General features: G+C 33.6%; 1 protein-coding gene across 2 annotated transcripts in view; it reads right to left on the reverse strand.

Annotated features, from left to right (window-relative positions):
- Window positions 1–17,767, reverse strand: part of Ccser1 (coiled-coil serine rich protein 1) — a 1,084,048-nt gene that overhangs the window by 172,070 nt on the left and 894,211 nt on the right. Inside the window, exon 11 of one of the 2 annotated variants that reach the window (XM_051152256.1) lies at window positions 16,124–16,169. The exons of the other annotated variant lie outside the window; for it this stretch is intronic. Coding sequence (XP_051008213.1) covers window positions 16,124–16,169 — 46 coding nt within the window. The remainder of the gene's footprint in view (window positions 1–16,123; window positions 16,170–17,767) is intronic. 2 annotated transcript variants of the gene reach the window in all.

Consider the following 17,767-nt stretch of genomic DNA (forward strand, 5'->3'; position numbering starts at 1 on the left):
AATATTATGTCCTATTGTTATCAACAGTGGATTTCACATCACACATAGTCACTGACCTAAGTCTAAAGATTTTCTTTTCTTTCCATCCAGGCTCACTCAATGCAACTTTGAGGACATGAATTTGATACTCAGAACCCAAGAGAAGAAGCAACATGCATTCAGTCCTGGTAAACTAAACAGGCAGCTGCAATAAATTTCCATATTGTGTTGTGTGAATTAGAATTTTAATATAGTTCAAATAATTTCTGTTCCAATTGAAAACTGTATATCATGGTTTATATTATGTATTCTACAGAATTCCAATTTTATAGGATATCACTAGGTATTCTGAAGATATAAAAATGGTGATACTGTTTGTGAAAAGACATGGTAATAAAATGACTCCTAATGACATTCTGCTTATATTCATAAGTTAGTGCCTTTCTCTGCTGTCATCACTGAAGCTTTCTCCTGAAGAAAATGAATATGAATACAGAGATACACAACCAGACATTACACAGAGAGTGAGAGAGTAGGAACACTAGAGGTAAAGAGAATATCTCTAGCAAATCCCTCCCCTTGGGACTCAGGGGACCTCAAGGAAGCAGAAGCAGAAAAGATAGAAGAGCCAGTGGTAACAGAAGACAGCAAGAAAACTAGGCCTCATAATCAACATAATAATACACATATAATCTCACAGAGACTAAGGCAGCTTGCACAGGGTTTGTATCAGATAGGATGGTAGAGCTGAGAGGAGAAGTGGACACAGGCTCTCACCCCCGAACCAGAAGTTATTCTCAATTGAAAAATACTTGCAAGTGAATGTCCAACCCAAAGGAATCTCATTGGGGAAACAAACCTCTCAAGTGTAGGTGCTTGCCCAGCAGTCGATGGCCCAGAGAACATGAGCTTAATGCCATCTTTGGAGATCTCTTGCCCCAAAGTGTTATGTGAGAGCTTTTCAATTCTTCCTAAGTTGTATCCCATTATTTTCTTATTTTATTTTATTTTATTTTATTTTATTTTATTTTATTTTATTTTATGTTCTTTCTTCTCTTCTCTTTCCACACAAGTCATTTGTTTGGAATGATATGTAAGATATTTATGAAGCCATATATTATGACCTCCAGTGTAGTGTTCTTTATGGGATTCTTGAATGTTTAAATAAGTAGGTCTCTATTCTTTGTGCCTTTTGGGGGACTTTTTTCTTTCTCTTTGTTTTATACAATGCCTATTTCCTTTGTTTTAGTTTTTGATTTATCATATTTTATTATATCTTATTTATTAATATCCCTTAGAGACATGTCCATTTTAAAATGAGAAACACAAAGAAGGTAGATCCATATGGAAGGGAAAGTGTAGAAGAACTGAGATGAATAGACAGAGGGGAAAATGTAATTAACATATATTATCTGAGCAAAAAAAAATCTATTTTTAATAATTTAATAAAGGGAAGAGAGAGGGAAGGGGATTAGATGTCATTTCTTCCATTGGAATATTTAAAAGATGAAACAATGTGCTTGAAATCATATAACATCAGCCATCACCTGACCTGGTCTTCTTAGTTCCAGAACCTGAACAAAGATAGCAGGATTTGACATGACCACGAGAACGGGAGAATCTCGTGCCTTCTCATACTCCCCAGCAGATCAAGAGCTACCGGCAATTTATGGCTGTTCAACAGCAGAGTCAGTCATCACCAAAGATAAGCGCCTTGAAGTTGAACAATAATAAGGGTTCATCCCTAGAGGCATCTACCTACGTACAAGGAGTACTAAATAGACTCCGTATATTTTCATGGAACAAAAATAAGTTAAAAAGTAGATGCCAGGAATCTGAGTGAGATTGGAAAAACATGGAAGGTGATAGATAGGAGAGGAGGGAGGTGGGATGCTATGTCATTGTATTTTAATTAAAGAATAAAGAAAGAAGAAAAAGAAGGATGGAAAAAAAAGGAAAAGAAGGAAGAAAGGGGCAAAATAGAAAAGGCACTTCAGGTCCTGTGAATAGGTTTTCTTTTTAAAATTATTTTATTTATTTATTTACGTATACATTTATATTATCACATATATATCTACGTATACATATATAATACACTACTGACAGCAAGAAGAACCACAAAAAATCATGAATTAAATAATTGTTACATTCATAATGTTTTGGCTATTTGTATTTGGCAACCTTGAAAAAAACATCTCATTTTCTTTTTTAAGGCTTTTCACCTGAAAATTCAAAAATATTGTGGAAGAAGTCCTTGGAAATGTGACAGTTGATATTTTAACACCTTTTGAAGTGACTTTCTACTTCCTAACTGTTTTCTTTTCTAGACTTTAAGTTGTAGATAAGTTATCGATTTTAACATTACAAGTGAAGACAAAGGGTTACAGTTCAAAATTAAAGAAAGAACATTGTAAAATTTCTCATTTTTGGTGTGCTTTTTGTTTTTTGATTAACAAATCAAACACTACATATTGATCTAGAGATACTTGCAATTGCTACTTTAATTGTAATTTTGACTGCTACTTAAATCTGCATATTGAAATATTTAATTGTAGAAGAACATGTAGAAACATGTTATTTTCATTTTACTGTATCAACTGCTTCTATAACATGCTTAAAAGAAAGAAATCCATGTCTGCACAAAACTTGTGTGTTTTTATGAGCGGTGATCAGTTTGGGTCTGTTTGCTTTTCTAATTCCTCTTTATGATTTGAGATCTCAATAGGCTTGTTGTTAATTGTGAAATATACTCAATGATAACATTCCTTGTAGATCATAAACATCAAAGAGCAGCTCTGCGATCGTATTTTTACTGCACCATAACATAATCACAAATATGCAATTCATATATGCCTATTTTAACCTATAAATAGTTGATAATAATCATATCCATCCATCAAGATAGTATGACTGAAGAGGATATGAATTTGATGTCTGGTTTAGGGAAGATCTAGGACAAGTTGCAATGGGGAGTTGAATATGATAAAAATACATTGTATGAATTATGCAATTCTCTAAAATCAAATAAAATATATTAAAGATGTATACGTATGGTATAATTTGAAGATAATATAAAATTATAAATATTTATCTACATAATAAACTACACATAACTATATATTCAATTTATAAATATTTTATATTAAGCATATTTACATTGAAGCAATACAGTATGTTAACAATTGTTGCCTTGAGAAAATTTTTAAAGTAGTAGTCCATTTGTAAATGTATTATTTACAAAGTTTTATTTTTAAGGTATTGTGTATAAAGTGAATGGCTTATTAAATTCTTCACTTTATCCAAATTAAAAATCAAATTAAATTCTAGTGGCTTTCTTTTGCAAGGCGATTATATTCTTAGTTATACATTAATAGTTTGCAGCATAACAGACTCAAAGAACTCTGGAATTCTTTAGAAAAATTAACAATTTATGAAAGACAAAAGATTTTTCCCCATAAATCTTACTGCTCCCCAGTTACTGCTTCCATTGAATGATTCACAAACGCTTCACAAATATAAACAGACCCTGAAGTTGGCTGCAATTTCCACTTCCTTTTGCTTTTATTTTCTAGTTTAATATGTGGGAAAAAAATGACTGACTTTTGTATCTTCAGCTCACTTGGCCAGGTGAAATTCCAGGTGCAACAACAAATATGTCCCAAAGGAACAATAAGATAATGACCATGAATTTGACAACCACATACCCAGTTTCAGAAGGAGGTGGACATATAATAGGGAAAAAAACTCTGCACCTGTCCGTTAGATATGATTTTTCAAAACTTTTGTTAGTAATAATCTCTCATTCTTTTATTTACTCATTCTGCATGTGACTTGTTAGATAAAAAGGCTGATTGTTTTTAACCAGTCAAGGAAAGGAAACTCTAAGTCAGAAAAACAGCAATGTTTGAATCTTTTATTCAGTATATATCTACTTCTAATTCTGAGCTTTAACAATTACCGTACAAGTCAAAAGATGATCCTGAAACGTGTTGAAATATCAATTACAAAATAATGAATGACTAAAAATGGAATCATTTAATGTTAGAACAGTGAATGAGGTCAACATTTTCCTTCCTGTTTCTTCTATATGCTTTTTAGCCCACTTTTCCTATTTCTTATACTCCTATCACTGCTCTAGGAGTGGAAAGAGGCAGGAAGCTGAGGCTAACCCTCAACATTGGTTACCTTCTATATCTAGAATGAGTTCAAGCTTTATCCTACTTCAAACCTAGTATCAAATAAAAATTTAGAAGAGTAATCACCTCTCATTTTTAAAAACCAGACTCACACAAATATTTAAACAATATTGACCCTTAAACAGAAACATTTATTTAGTTACTATTGATTGTAGGCTAATTGTTTTAATTTGGATTTTTTTTTTTTTGCTATACTTCAATTCTCATATAAAATGTATTTAAGTAGATTTTATAGCGAGCTAATTATATCTAACTCCTCTCTTATGTGTAAAACACAGATTGAATAGCTCATGCTATCATGCTAAAAACACCCTCCACCACCCCCAGCTCTCTCCCACTTCCACTCTCCCTCAAGTTTACTCCCCCTATATTTCCTCTTCAAAAGAGAGCAAGTTTCCAGGAGACATCAGCCAAACAGGATGAAAACAAGATGTGCTGACACAAGGCAAAAGCCCTCATATCACAGCTGGACAAGTTAACCCAATGGAGAAACAGACTGTCAATAAAGATAAAAGAGTCAGAGGCACCCCAATTCCCACTGCTAGTAGCCCCACAAAACCACCAAGGAAACAGCTATAACATATACACAGAGGACCTGGTACAGATGCAGACATGCCACACCCATGCCACTTCGGTGTCTGTGAGACCATGTGAGGCCTGCTTAGCTGACTCAGTAGGCTATGTTCTCCTGGTGTCATTCATCCACTCTGATCCCCACAATCCTTCCTTGCTCTGCCCTCTTCTGTAGGTTCCCCATCTCCCCATCTCTTCGTATCTTTTGCTTATATCACTCTGTAGACTAAATAAACATACACTCTACTTAATAATGAGTAAAATATTTTCTAAAAGTCTGCCTATGTGCCTTTTACTAACTTAATGTCTTTTAAAACCACTTTTAAAAGACAAGCAAAATTAACTATTATACAACATGTTTTGATTAAGCTTTGGTCAGCAGGATTTTGTCAGAAAAATCTAAATTTCTATCTACATTCATTATAAGACATATTTTTCTTTGTGAAAGGTGATACAAAAGGTGAAACAGTATTCATTAAATAGAATGTCTCTAATTTCCAGTTCTAATTGACATTTCTAAGACAAAATGAGGCTCTAGAAAAAGACTCTTGACCTAATGTGAAACAGTTTCTTTAATCTGTTGAAGTAAAGATTTAACAAGGCTGTGATAATAACAAAAAATATCTCATTCACTGGTTAGCTACAATGTCTGTTTATTTTTAGATGTTATGTAGGCCTAGCAGAGTAAGGAACTAAGTTCTATTTCTGTGTACCCTCCTCTCTAAATGATAGGGCAAAGGTGAGGTGTAATACTGTACAAGAAAAGCTCGCTGAAGAACACATGTAGAGTTCCTCAGAGGATCATGTCTTCATGGATTTTAATTTCCTCAAATTTTAGTATTTTCATGTACATATTAAGAACAAGTATTTTTGTACAAAAGTATATAAGAGAAATCCGTAACATTTTATATATATTTCTTCCTAAATTTAATTGTCATTGCTAAGAACAAATAGTTAAGGACCAGCTCTTATGTTCTCTCTATGATAAATAAAGCAAGGTATAGTGAGATTTATTCCCACGTGACCATGGGAAAAGTACAGAGACCGCTCAGTGATGAGCTAAGTTAACTAAGACATAACTACATGGTGAAATAGACCTAATGCAAGGATCAACAGCTAAGGGTAATCCCGAAGTGCGTATGTGGAAGCAGTTGAAATATTAACCTCATTTTCCTTTATTTCAGTGTGCTGTAATGACCACTGAACTCTACCTCTCCCTGAAGTTTTCTTTGCATTAGATATTAAACTATACTGATGCCTAGTACAATGCATATTAGGGGTTTGCTAATCATGTCATACATTGTAAATTTAAGAGATTTATGAACATATGCACACTGAGATCAATTTGTACTGATTTTCCCAAAGGACGGTCATAACTGCAAAAGATGTCTCTCACAGGATGCTTCATTACATGCTTATACATCCCGAGGATGCTTCATTATTTGTTTATGAAGCATGTGTGCTTTCATTTTTAAGAGCTGGACATAACACAGATCAGCATACTATGAATAGTAAGTGAGTCAAAGGTTCCAGTAGGACAGGTTAAGTTCAGAGTTGACAGAAAAAAATGTCTCAGTTTTTCACAAATACATTGGAATATAATGAGGGTTTTAGTAAACTCGGAGACTTACTTAAATAAAGACTGTTGGTGAGTATGTTTTGTATAATTGGTATTTTGAATAATCACAATCTTGCCACTTACTCAAATACACATAATTTTTGATTTCTCAAGATTTTGTTTTCTTTAAGATTGCCAAACACAAATAGCCAAAACACTATGAATGTAGCATATTAAAATACCTGATTGTTTCATAGTTCTCCTTGCTATATGTAATTTATTTTATTTATGTATAATAATATAAATGTATGTGTGAAAAAAGAAATATAAAATAATTAAAACTATTTTCATCTCTTTTCCTTAGCTCAAAGTAATATATTACATACACACATGTGCACACACACATACACACGCATGTGCACACACACACACACCACTGAAAGGGATTTCCTGATTAGTAAAACAGTTGAATTTATTCTGCTAGTTGTTATTTAAGAAATGAAATCAAGTAAATAAATAATATGTATGCTAGGCATTTATATAATATGATCATCATTAATTCTTTGAAATGAACATTTGCTTCAGGGTACTATTTTCTTCATTTTCACAAATAAACTATACTCTGGTTTCAGTGTGTTTCAATAATTTAATACTATGAAAAAGTGTGTTCTGGATGCAACAGGAGAGGTTCACATGAACTCATAAGACCTGTGCAAGGTCTAGTCATCGCAAATCTTACCATAGAGGGTGAGAGTGGGCACAGTTTCATCTTTAGACTAGGAAATCTTGACGGGAGAGGTTGAGTCAGTTTTCTTTAACAGTGAGTGTTGGTATGTCTACCGTATTCCACAGTATTCCTACATACTAAGGAGTATATGAGAAGCACAAAGTGGATTTGATGCATGAGAGAGAGAAAGAGAGAGACAGAGGCAGAGACAGAGACAGAGAGGAGAAACGGTTTTAGCATAGAAATCTGCAAACATTCAAAGAAGAGTTAATACTAATACTCCTAAAACTTTTCCACATTATAGAAACAGAAGGAACATTGCCAAACTCATTCTCTGAATCCACAGTCACCCTAATATCTAAACTACACATACTCAACAAAGAGAGAATTTCAGATAATTTTCACTCATGAAAATTGATGCAAAAATACTCAATAAACCACTCACAAACTAAATGCAAGAAAACATCAAATATATTGTCCACCATGATCAGACAGGATTCATCCCACAGAATCAGGGATGATTTAACATACAAAAATCCATCAATGCAATCCACCATATAAACAAGATGAAAGAAAAATCACATGATCATCTCATCAGATGCAGAAAAAGCCTTTGACAAAATCCACAATGATTTCATGATGAAAGTCTTGGAGAGGCCAGGGATACAAGGTGATACCTAAACATAATAAAGGCTGTATACAGCAATCCAATAGCCAATATCAAATTAAATCGAAACTCAAAGCAATTCCACTAAACTCAGGGATAAGACAAGACTGCCCACTCTCTCCTTATCCTTTCAATATAGTACTTGAAATTCTAGTGAGAGCAAAATGATAACTAATGGAGATCAAAGGGATGCAAATCAAAAAAGGAAGAAGTCAACATTTTGCTATTTGAAGATGATATAATAGTATACATAAGTGACCCCCAGAATTCCACCAGAGAACTGTTACAGCTGATAAACACCTTCAGCACAGTGGTTGAATACAAGATTAATTAAAAAGTAATAAGCAGCCCTCCTGTATACAAATAAGCAATGGGATGAGAAAGAAATTAGGAAAACTACACCCTTCACAAGAGCCACAAATAATATAAAGTATCTTGGTGTAACTGTAAGAAGGCAAGTCAAAAACTGTATGACAAGAACTTCAAGTAACTGTAGAAAGAAATTAAAGAAGATATCAGAAGATGGAGAGATACCCCATGCTCATGGATCAGTAGGATTAACATAGTAAAAATTGTCATTTTACCAAAAGCAAACTATGGATTCAATGCAATCTCCATCAAAATACCAACACAATTCTTTACAAATTCTTGAAAGAACAATTCTAAACTTCATATGGAAAAACAGAAATCCCAGAATAGGCAAAAACAATCTTATACACTAAATGAACTTCTATAGGTATATCTCCACCCCTGATTTCAAGTTAAACTACATAATATAGCAATAAAAATTGCATGGTTTCTTCAAGGCTGTCAAATACAAATAGCTAAAACACTATGAATGTAACATTTATATAATTCCTGATTGTGTCATGGTCCTTATTGGTATATGTAGTTTATTATATATATGTGTACTTATATAAAGGTGTATGTAAAAAATAAAAAATTAATAAAGGAAAATTTTAAAAATGAAACAATAAAAAATTAAATAAAGAAACAATGTGCATGGAACTGGAATATAAATATGATCAATGGAATCGAATTGAAGACCCAGAAATAAACCCACAAACTTATGCACACCTCATTTATGACAAAGGAGCTGAAGGACAGGGTGAGGATTTCTCAAGGAAGAAGAAATAGAATAGATGATTCTGGAGAGACAGGTAAGAGAGAAGAGAATAGAGCATGGTGATTATAGGGGATGAGAAAGAGAAGGGAAACAAGATGAAACTTGAAGAAAACAGTGCCAATTAAGAGGCATATGTAATCCTAAAATTGTAGGCTCTTCTTATAATATATACTTATATTAAAATTTGTAAATGTATTCACCAAATAACAAAAGAGAGAATGCTTCTGCTAGACAGCTTTCATCTCCAAGTGAAACTTACAGTACCAGAAATCAGTTTCAACTAATCCATCCATTGGTCAAAGAGTATCTATACAACACCCATTCCCAGCATTGTGGGATATTGGCAAGGCTATTTATTCTTCCTTGGGATTTAATCCTCTTCCTGTGTGTCTCTTATTGGACACCTAACCATTGTGCCATACTGCACAAATGGATGGTAAGGCGCTAAGGTTGAAGACAATGCTTACATATCTCACTGAATGTGGAGAAGTTCAGCTGGTCCCTAACTAGCACCTTTAACCATATTGACTAGTGTTCACAGACTAAAGATGCTCTGCAAGCTACCAGAAGAAAAAGGTAACATCCAAATAGCTACAAGTCTGTAATCTACAATAGAGAACTGCCTGCATGATCAGCTGCTGATATAGTGTCATAAAATTTGTGGGAGTAACAAAACACTGTTTGGTTTGGTCTGATATTTCTCTACTGTCTTAAAACCTGATACTTGGTAGATCGTGGCCTATATCAAAACCAAGTACTATTTAATGCTTATCTAAAGGATCATAGCAACAATATAATTCCTAATGTCACAGATCAGTGCCTTCCAAAGCCATTTTCAGTGAAATTTCCTCTGAGTGAACACAGAGACCCACAACTGGAAAATGTGCAGAGAGTGAGAGTCCTTACAACTCTCAGTCATAAATATGATGTCTTCATCAAACCTGTCCATTAAGATCTCATGGAGCTCTGAGGAAAATGACATGGAAAATTTGTAAAAGACAGAGGACATGACACCAAAGAAACAGTGTCTTCCAGACACAACAGGACTGACACATTATGACTCTGTGGCAACATTCACAGAGCCTGTGAGCTTACTGCATTGAGATGTGGAAGTGGGCAAGACTTCCATCCCTAACTAAGAAGCTATCTCTAATTAATAACTGCTTGCAAAGGAAAATTAGTTGTTTCCAATGCAATATACCTGGGTATATAAACCACACGTAAGTGTAGGAGCCATGCCTAGCAGTAGATAGCCAATATAACATGGGCTCAAACTGCATATTTACAGATGGATTGTCTCATATTAATTAGTTTGAACATTTTTGTCTTACTGACGTTTTGCTTGTATATTATGATTTCTAATTTTATGTTTTTATGGATATTCTTTGTGTGTGCTTCTTGAATTTTCCTTTAATATTTATATCTCATTTATTTCTATTTGTATGTTTATTTTCTAAAGAGAAAATGTGGAATTGGTTTAGTGGGGATGTGGATAGGACCTAGGAGGTGCTAGGGAGGGAAATTGTGATCAGAAATGTATGAAATTTTCTTTCAATAAAGAATTAGAGAAGATATGACAGATGGTCCATATCATGAAAGAACAAAACTTGGACATCACCATGCAAGGGCATTAGTAATCCAATAAATAAAAGTACCTCAAAAGATTCATCTATAATAAGAATAAATTGTGACCTACAGGATAGACAGGAGATAGTTAGATCATTTACTACTACGCAATGCAATCTGATCATGTTTTGTGTTACTCTTCTAGGAATCTTTGATTATATGATTCAGGAAAATTAAATAAAATGAATCCCCAATAAATGGCTCCCTTAAATTTTACTTGTGAACACATATGTCTTCAATATGTTACCTACATCGAGTAACAATTTTTGTATTATTAGTGAATATGACAGTCGCTTTCAGTGTAACTAAATGAAGAATATAGCAATTTTTTGGTGCTTACAAATATTTATTAATAGTATAAAAATAAAATAATTATATAATAACAAGTAAACAAAATACCTTTACGTTTTTAATGAAATGCTAAGCATTATTATCAACATTTCTGAAGCTCTGAGATGATCTTCTGTTGTTTCCTGACTCGCTGTGTTTATTAATTAATTAAAATAAAGAAGGAAAGATAAGACCATATCCTGGTTCCATCGTGTGCTTTGTGATTCGTCCCCACACTTCTCTACCGCAGTTGGTGCTTCAAATTTCTATCGTTAAGTATTATTTTGATTAAGAAAAATTTCACAATAGGCAGTTCTCTTGATTAGTGAAAGTTTAGTTATTGCATTTGACAAAGGAAAATCAGTGCCAACATTTTAATGTGCTTGATTAGAATATTATTATTCTAATTCCTGATAAGCAGGAATGGCAGAATAAACCATATAGATTTATGAAATAGATAATGAATTTCTGGATGTTTAATAGTGCTTACTACTTTTTTTTTAATCTGTAGCATGTTGGGCTCAAAAACCTCTGCTTCACCATTACTTTTTGCATCCATTTAAAATCATGTTGATAGGTATGTGGGTTTATTTCTGAGTCTTTGGTTTTATTTAATTGATTAACCAGTCTATTTGAAAGTACTATTGCAGGATATTTAGGATAAATGAGTTATACAAGTTAATTGTTAGTTGATCAACTCATGGTCATATCAATTACTAGTCTATTTTTATCACGAGACTATACACCTTATGTGCAACAGATAGCTATAATTCTACAGAAAGATAAGGTAAAATAGTTAAATAAGGTATTCAAAAACCTCAAAGACATACAGAATATGGCATTTTAAAATGGTTTTATTGTTTTAAAGATTCACTGACAAGTTATTGCCTGGCCACACCCAGCCTGTGTCAAAAAAGATCTTCAACATCAAAGAACCTCCTTATGGAGAGGGCTTCAAATGAGGCAAACAAACCACTGAGCAAAACATCCTCATTTCAACCAGACAGAATTCTGCCTAAAAGAGAGCAAGCTTGCAAGCAGCCAGATTCAACAGCCAAACTCTGCAAACACGGGGTAAGCAAGTCCTCAGTAGTTTCTGCCTCACAAATATGTCTGTCAGATATATTGGGCCAGAAGGCTGATGATGATGCTCTAACGTTACAGATTGTTTTGTGTGACTGTTCAGGTAGCAAATCACCTCTGTCATCTTCTCATTTGGGAAGTTGCTAACCTGCACTCCCTGTGTACTCAGCTAATTAATTTTATTACTTCTCAAATCTCTGATGAGGTTGAAGACCAGATAGTGTAGTTTTACAATTAAGCTTCATTGTTTAGGGGTTATGATGTTTTTAGGTCAGATAGATGTTTTAAGTTAATAATGACAAGATATGATAAATACCGATTTACATTCAGAATTTTAGACTCACCAAGATAGGAAAAATTTTTCCTCAAGGCTGCCAAATTCAAATAGCCAGAACACTAAGAATGTAATGTTCATATAATTCTTGAATGCTTCATCATTCTTCTTGCTGTAGGTAGTATGTTGTATACATGTGTAATAATATAAATATATATAAAATATTTAATAAAAATCATGTTAATAAATGAATGCCTGTTTATGTACAACTAACAACAGTATATACAAGAAATACTAAGAAAGGATAAGTGAATCACATAAATATGTGATTAGTGTCTTAGAATATAATAGAATTTAAGGCCAGATGCTCTGTAATAGACTTCATGAAAATCCTCCTTTAATCTTCTTTTGTTTTACTAAATGCAGCATTTCAAAACTATTCAGGGTCTCTCTTCAAGATTGTTTTACTTTTTGATTTTTCAGCAATTCGGTTGTGATATTCTAGGTATTTTAAAAATCTTCTTGGATCTATAATTTGGTCTGTACTATCATTTCAAAAGTTGGAACTATTGACTCTCAAATATTTCTTCTGCACTATCTGTGTGTTCACTAGGACACCACTTGCAAGTAAATCAGAACACTTGATTATTTTCCACAGATCTTTTATTTTCTTTGGATACTCCAAGCCTACTCTACATTTCCTCCTTTGTGTTTTAACTTGGTAACTTTTGTAGAGCATACCCAAATTCCTTCTGAGTCTCTTATAATTTTTCCATTAAAGAATTAAATTTGTTTATTACTATTAAAACTATCCTGTCTCATATTTCTAGTATGTACATAATACTGACACTAAAGATTGTACTACCACTGAAAGAATATTTTGTTTTTTCTTGTTTTCCTTTATTTTTCTGTCTGGTACAAAACTTCTGTGGAAAGTCAGATACTGTGTTCAGGGTATTAAGACCTAGGTAAATGCATGTCATGTGGCAGAAATTCAGTGTGGAGAACTGGATAGGAGTTGAGGGAGTTGATGAAACCAGTAATTTTGCCTTTCATTGTCTCTGACTGTGTTTCCAGTAGGCCTAGTTGACCTTAAGTTTTTCATTGTAAAGCCTCTTCTGCAGGAGGACATTTATTTTCACTTAATCTCTTAGATGGTTTGTCTGTACTTTTGTAATTTCCCCTCCACATTTCAGCACTACTTGAAACTCAATCTGCAAACACAACTGGGATATCTTTCTCCCTTTATGAATTATTTGTCCCAAGGCAAGATCCTGATTTTTGCCAAGTGGGACCTGCCCAGAGCTCAGTGGAACACTGGAGTTCATCATGTATTCTTGTCCTTCCCTCAAGTATAGCAAACACTTTCCTTTGCCTTGATCAAGCTGCCATAATGTTTCACAAACATCCCATGGGTTACACTGTGTGTGTTGTGACCACCTTTTAGGCTTCTGTTCTTTGTACATAATAGGAAGGACATAAGGATGATCTGAAAAGGCTCTTTGCCTTTTGTGAGAAGGTTGATCCCTTCTTCAAGGTGTGGTCCCAGGGGTCCCTTGTCAGGAACCTTATTAATAATTTTAGCATGATAACTATGATTTTAATATTTAAAAAGTATACTCTTTACCAACATTCAAATACTTTTACAAGACATCTCCTTTTGACATGATCATTTGTGAATTGTCTCTGGAAATGAAAATCATTAGACAATACTGTTTCTTTTCTGTCTCATTTTGATGAGTATTATCTACTAGAGGAATATATAAATAGGCATGTTAACTAAGCCAACATAGCCTCTCAAAATACAGTCATTAATCTTCTCACTGTAGATTCATACCCTTTATAACCACATAAATTTCCAAGACTTTTCTTTCTTTACAAGATTATGTTTTATGACAGTGTTAAAGAAAACTGTACAATATTATAACTACCAGTCATTATTCAAGAAGCTTTTAATGTCAAATAAAACAAAACAACAAGAATTTGTTAGCTGTGTCTTCAAGAAAGTATGACTTCATTTCTGATGTAGACAACAATGTAATGGACTGAATCAAAATTCATGTAAAAGAAGTGTCACTGGGTACTTGTATAGTGGACAAATGAAGGAAAACTGGGAAGGTCAGCAATCACTTTCATGTGTAAAATAAACTGCTTATTACTATACAGCATTTCCAATAAACTCCACAACTACAAATGCTGAGTAAGGCACCAAGACCTGCACTGGTATGTGGCACAGATCTTAGGACTCATATTTGAATAAAAGAAAGTATGATTATCAGCCCTCTAAATCACAATGCTTCGTAGGCTCATTGTTAAGACCTCATGTTTAGAAGGCAGTAGCTCTTTCAATGATGATGCCTATTTTACATATATGTGAAGTTAACATTCTAAGCCTTAGAGAAACAATGTGTAATTTCAGTATTGGTTTTAGTAAGGTACATTCTCAATTTACTAGCCCTGAAATCAAACTATATGAATGTGTTCATATTATATTCTTTTATTTTGTGAAAGTAAGGAATGATTTTATTACAATCAAAAGAAATAGTTTCATAACCAGTTTGTTTCTATTTATGAAATCCTAGGACATAATAACACCAATCCCCCAGTGTCCAGCACTGGATCCTATTGTGGCAGCAAACCCCAGCCTTAGTGCTAAACTTTGATGAAGAGTAGAGAATGGCTCCTTCCTATCAAAGCAAATATGAATCAAAATATGCATCATATTCTGGAATTTCTTGCCTTAGGTTTCAATTTTATTCATTAATACTGCAACAATAACTAAGAAAATCAATATTATTTCTAATAAGCATTAGAAATTTAGACAATAGAACAATAAAAGAAAACAACAGCAAAAGATAATTTATTACTTGTGATGACCATTAACTTTCTGAAAATTTTCATATTACTGTCATTCATACTACCAGTTATTTCTTACTTTAATTTTATTCATAAAATTTGAACATCCAAAGTTAGTTCATGACAAAGGATATAATAAATGCACAATTTTATTTACTGTTTTGGCCACTTATGGATCTTATTCTGTAATTGTCATCAAATGATTTTGGTTTTTTACTGAAAATATTAAAAAAAACATTATATATTCTAGACTGTACCTTTCAATACCCTAAACATCTTGTTTAAAAGAATCCATTATAGTTATTATTAGACACAATAAGATTCATGAAGGTGCTGCTCAAGCAGTTGGTAATGGAGGCACATAACCAAGTCGAGTAAGAGAAGCTTGCGTAAAGGGGAAAAGGGCATGGATGGGATGGACGGTGAGAACAGCTGTTCCTCAAAGTCTGCTGGCACATATGAAATTTGCAGGTACAACTCGCAGTGGTACATTAATGTAGACAAGCTGCCAGAGATGTCAGAAATGCAATCAGATTTATAATAACTGCAAAGTAAAGTTGTGAGAATCTGGGGTTGCTAGCTAACTCTTTATAGATTAATTTTAATTATATAAACGTATGACTTAGAAATAAAGCAAAAACACTTAGAAAGCCACTTTGCTTTAAATTCACTGAAAGGCAGACATCTCTTTGTAAACTTACTAGGAAGGGTCTTTCAAGCTGGGACAAAACCATAAGTTATGTGATACAAAAACTGTCAATAGTAAAGGAGAGAAAGTTAGAATGTATGGAAGCCTTATGAGTCACCGAGAGAGAAAGCATTCTCACTGTGGTCAAATCAAAATTGTCCTATTAGCTCAACTGCTCTCTTTGCCCAGACTTTGAGTCATTACTGAAGTCTTACTGCACTTGGCTGTATTTCAATATGACTTTCTTAAATGGGCCTGATAATGACAAACAGATAAGGAAGAGGCAAAGGGAAGCATCTGCTACAAATACATCATAGGTAATACACAACACTACAGATTGCATATTGACCTGTAGGCACTGGTCTCAGTGAGCATGCCATGCTACAGCACAGAAACACAGAGCCATGTTTACAACACAGAGCTAAAATTAAAAGACTCACATAATTGCCTGCGAGAAGGTACAGGAACATTTCCATAAGCTGTGCCCTGGAAATAAAACACATTTTTGGAGCAAATAATATCAGCATTATTAATAGCAGAAATTGCGGGAGGAATATATAAAAAAATATGAACAGATATGCAAAATAAGTAAAAATTTAAAAGGCCAATTTTAGACATGAGGCTGAGCTCCTATATAAGATTTTGTCAATATAAAATAAGACAGAATAAAGAAGATGAAAATTGTAGTAAAACTGAAAGCGGCTAAATTTGACAGGAAGTCTGAGATGAGTAGAACTCATGCACTCTAGAGTGGCCTCCTTACAAAGTAGGATCTCTTGCACCATGTCCTTAGCTGATGCTAATGTTGCTTGTCTTTTAAAGTAAGCAGTGTTTCATGGATGGCCCTTTTCAGCATTTCAACTCAAACGCTATGAAAAAAAAAAAAAAAATGAAAGAAAGAAAGGAGGAAAGACTTCTATAATATGGGAGAAAAGCCCCAGATCTGAGCTTCAACAAAACTTGATGATTGCAAAGCAGCATGATCTAAGAGACAGGAAGAGTTATTAAACAATGACACGAATGGTGGATGTTGCGTGGTGGACCCCACAGTGAGCCTGGCGGTGTTCATGACACTTGTCACAACCCTCCAGTACCGTGTGTTCAAGTCAACATACTTCAAGTTAAGTTTGGCCTTTTATTGTTGGTACCAAAATATATTATGCCATATACCAAAAAGGTCTAAGTGGTAAATAAAAAACTACATAAAATGAATAGCTATTTACTAATACAACAATCCACAAATATTAATTACACTTCAATTAATATATATTTCCTGCTTTTTGTTACACTGCTATGCTTAGCACATCAAAAGGTGACTCATCTACATTACTGACACTTTTGGATGGTCATCATTTTCAACTTCAACTTGGCTGGTCACCACTCTCAACTTTTATTTATTATCCTTCCCATATTTGCTGAAGAGAAAACTTTCTAAAATTAAATGAGTTTTTATTTGGTTTAGAACCAGTTAGGGACGTATTTAAGTGTTCAAGTCTGAAACTTGTTAAGTAGGGGGAAATCTTTGTTGCCAGAATTTAACGAACCCATTGCAGGGGCTGGAGAGGTGGCTCAGCAATTACGTGTACGTGCTGCTTTTCTAGGGCAACCACATCCAGTTCCAAGCAAGCACTTCCTGTAGCTCACCACTTACAATTCCAGAATCACACACATACATAGGAATAAAATTATCCTTTAATAAGAATATAAAATTTTTGAGTTATAGCCATGGTAATACAAATGTTTCCCAAATGGACTTATCTTTAAAATATAAACATTTGTATTCAAACATAAAATAAATCATGCAAATCTGTCACTGAAATTTCCTTTGTCTGTAGCATGTTTACATCCTTAATCTATTTAGGAAGAAACAGGTAATTTACCAATGGTCAGTGGCAATATTTTGGGATAAATTCAATTTCTATTATTGTAGGTAGAGACTTGTAAGTAAATTAGATTATGGGATTGCAGCCTTATATAGGAGACAGCTCAATACTCTTTTAGTTTGACATATAAACTCACTTATAAAATTTTAGTACAATCCTTGCAAGTCACTCACCCCACAGCACTGAAAATTCTTGTAATAT

This window comes from Acomys russatus, chromosome 10 (genome assembly GCF_903995435.1).
Source record: "Acomys russatus chromosome 10, mAcoRus1.1, whole genome shotgun sequence".
NCBI classification, from domain to species: domain Eukaryota; kingdom Metazoa; phylum Chordata; class Mammalia; order Rodentia; family Muridae; genus Acomys; species Acomys russatus.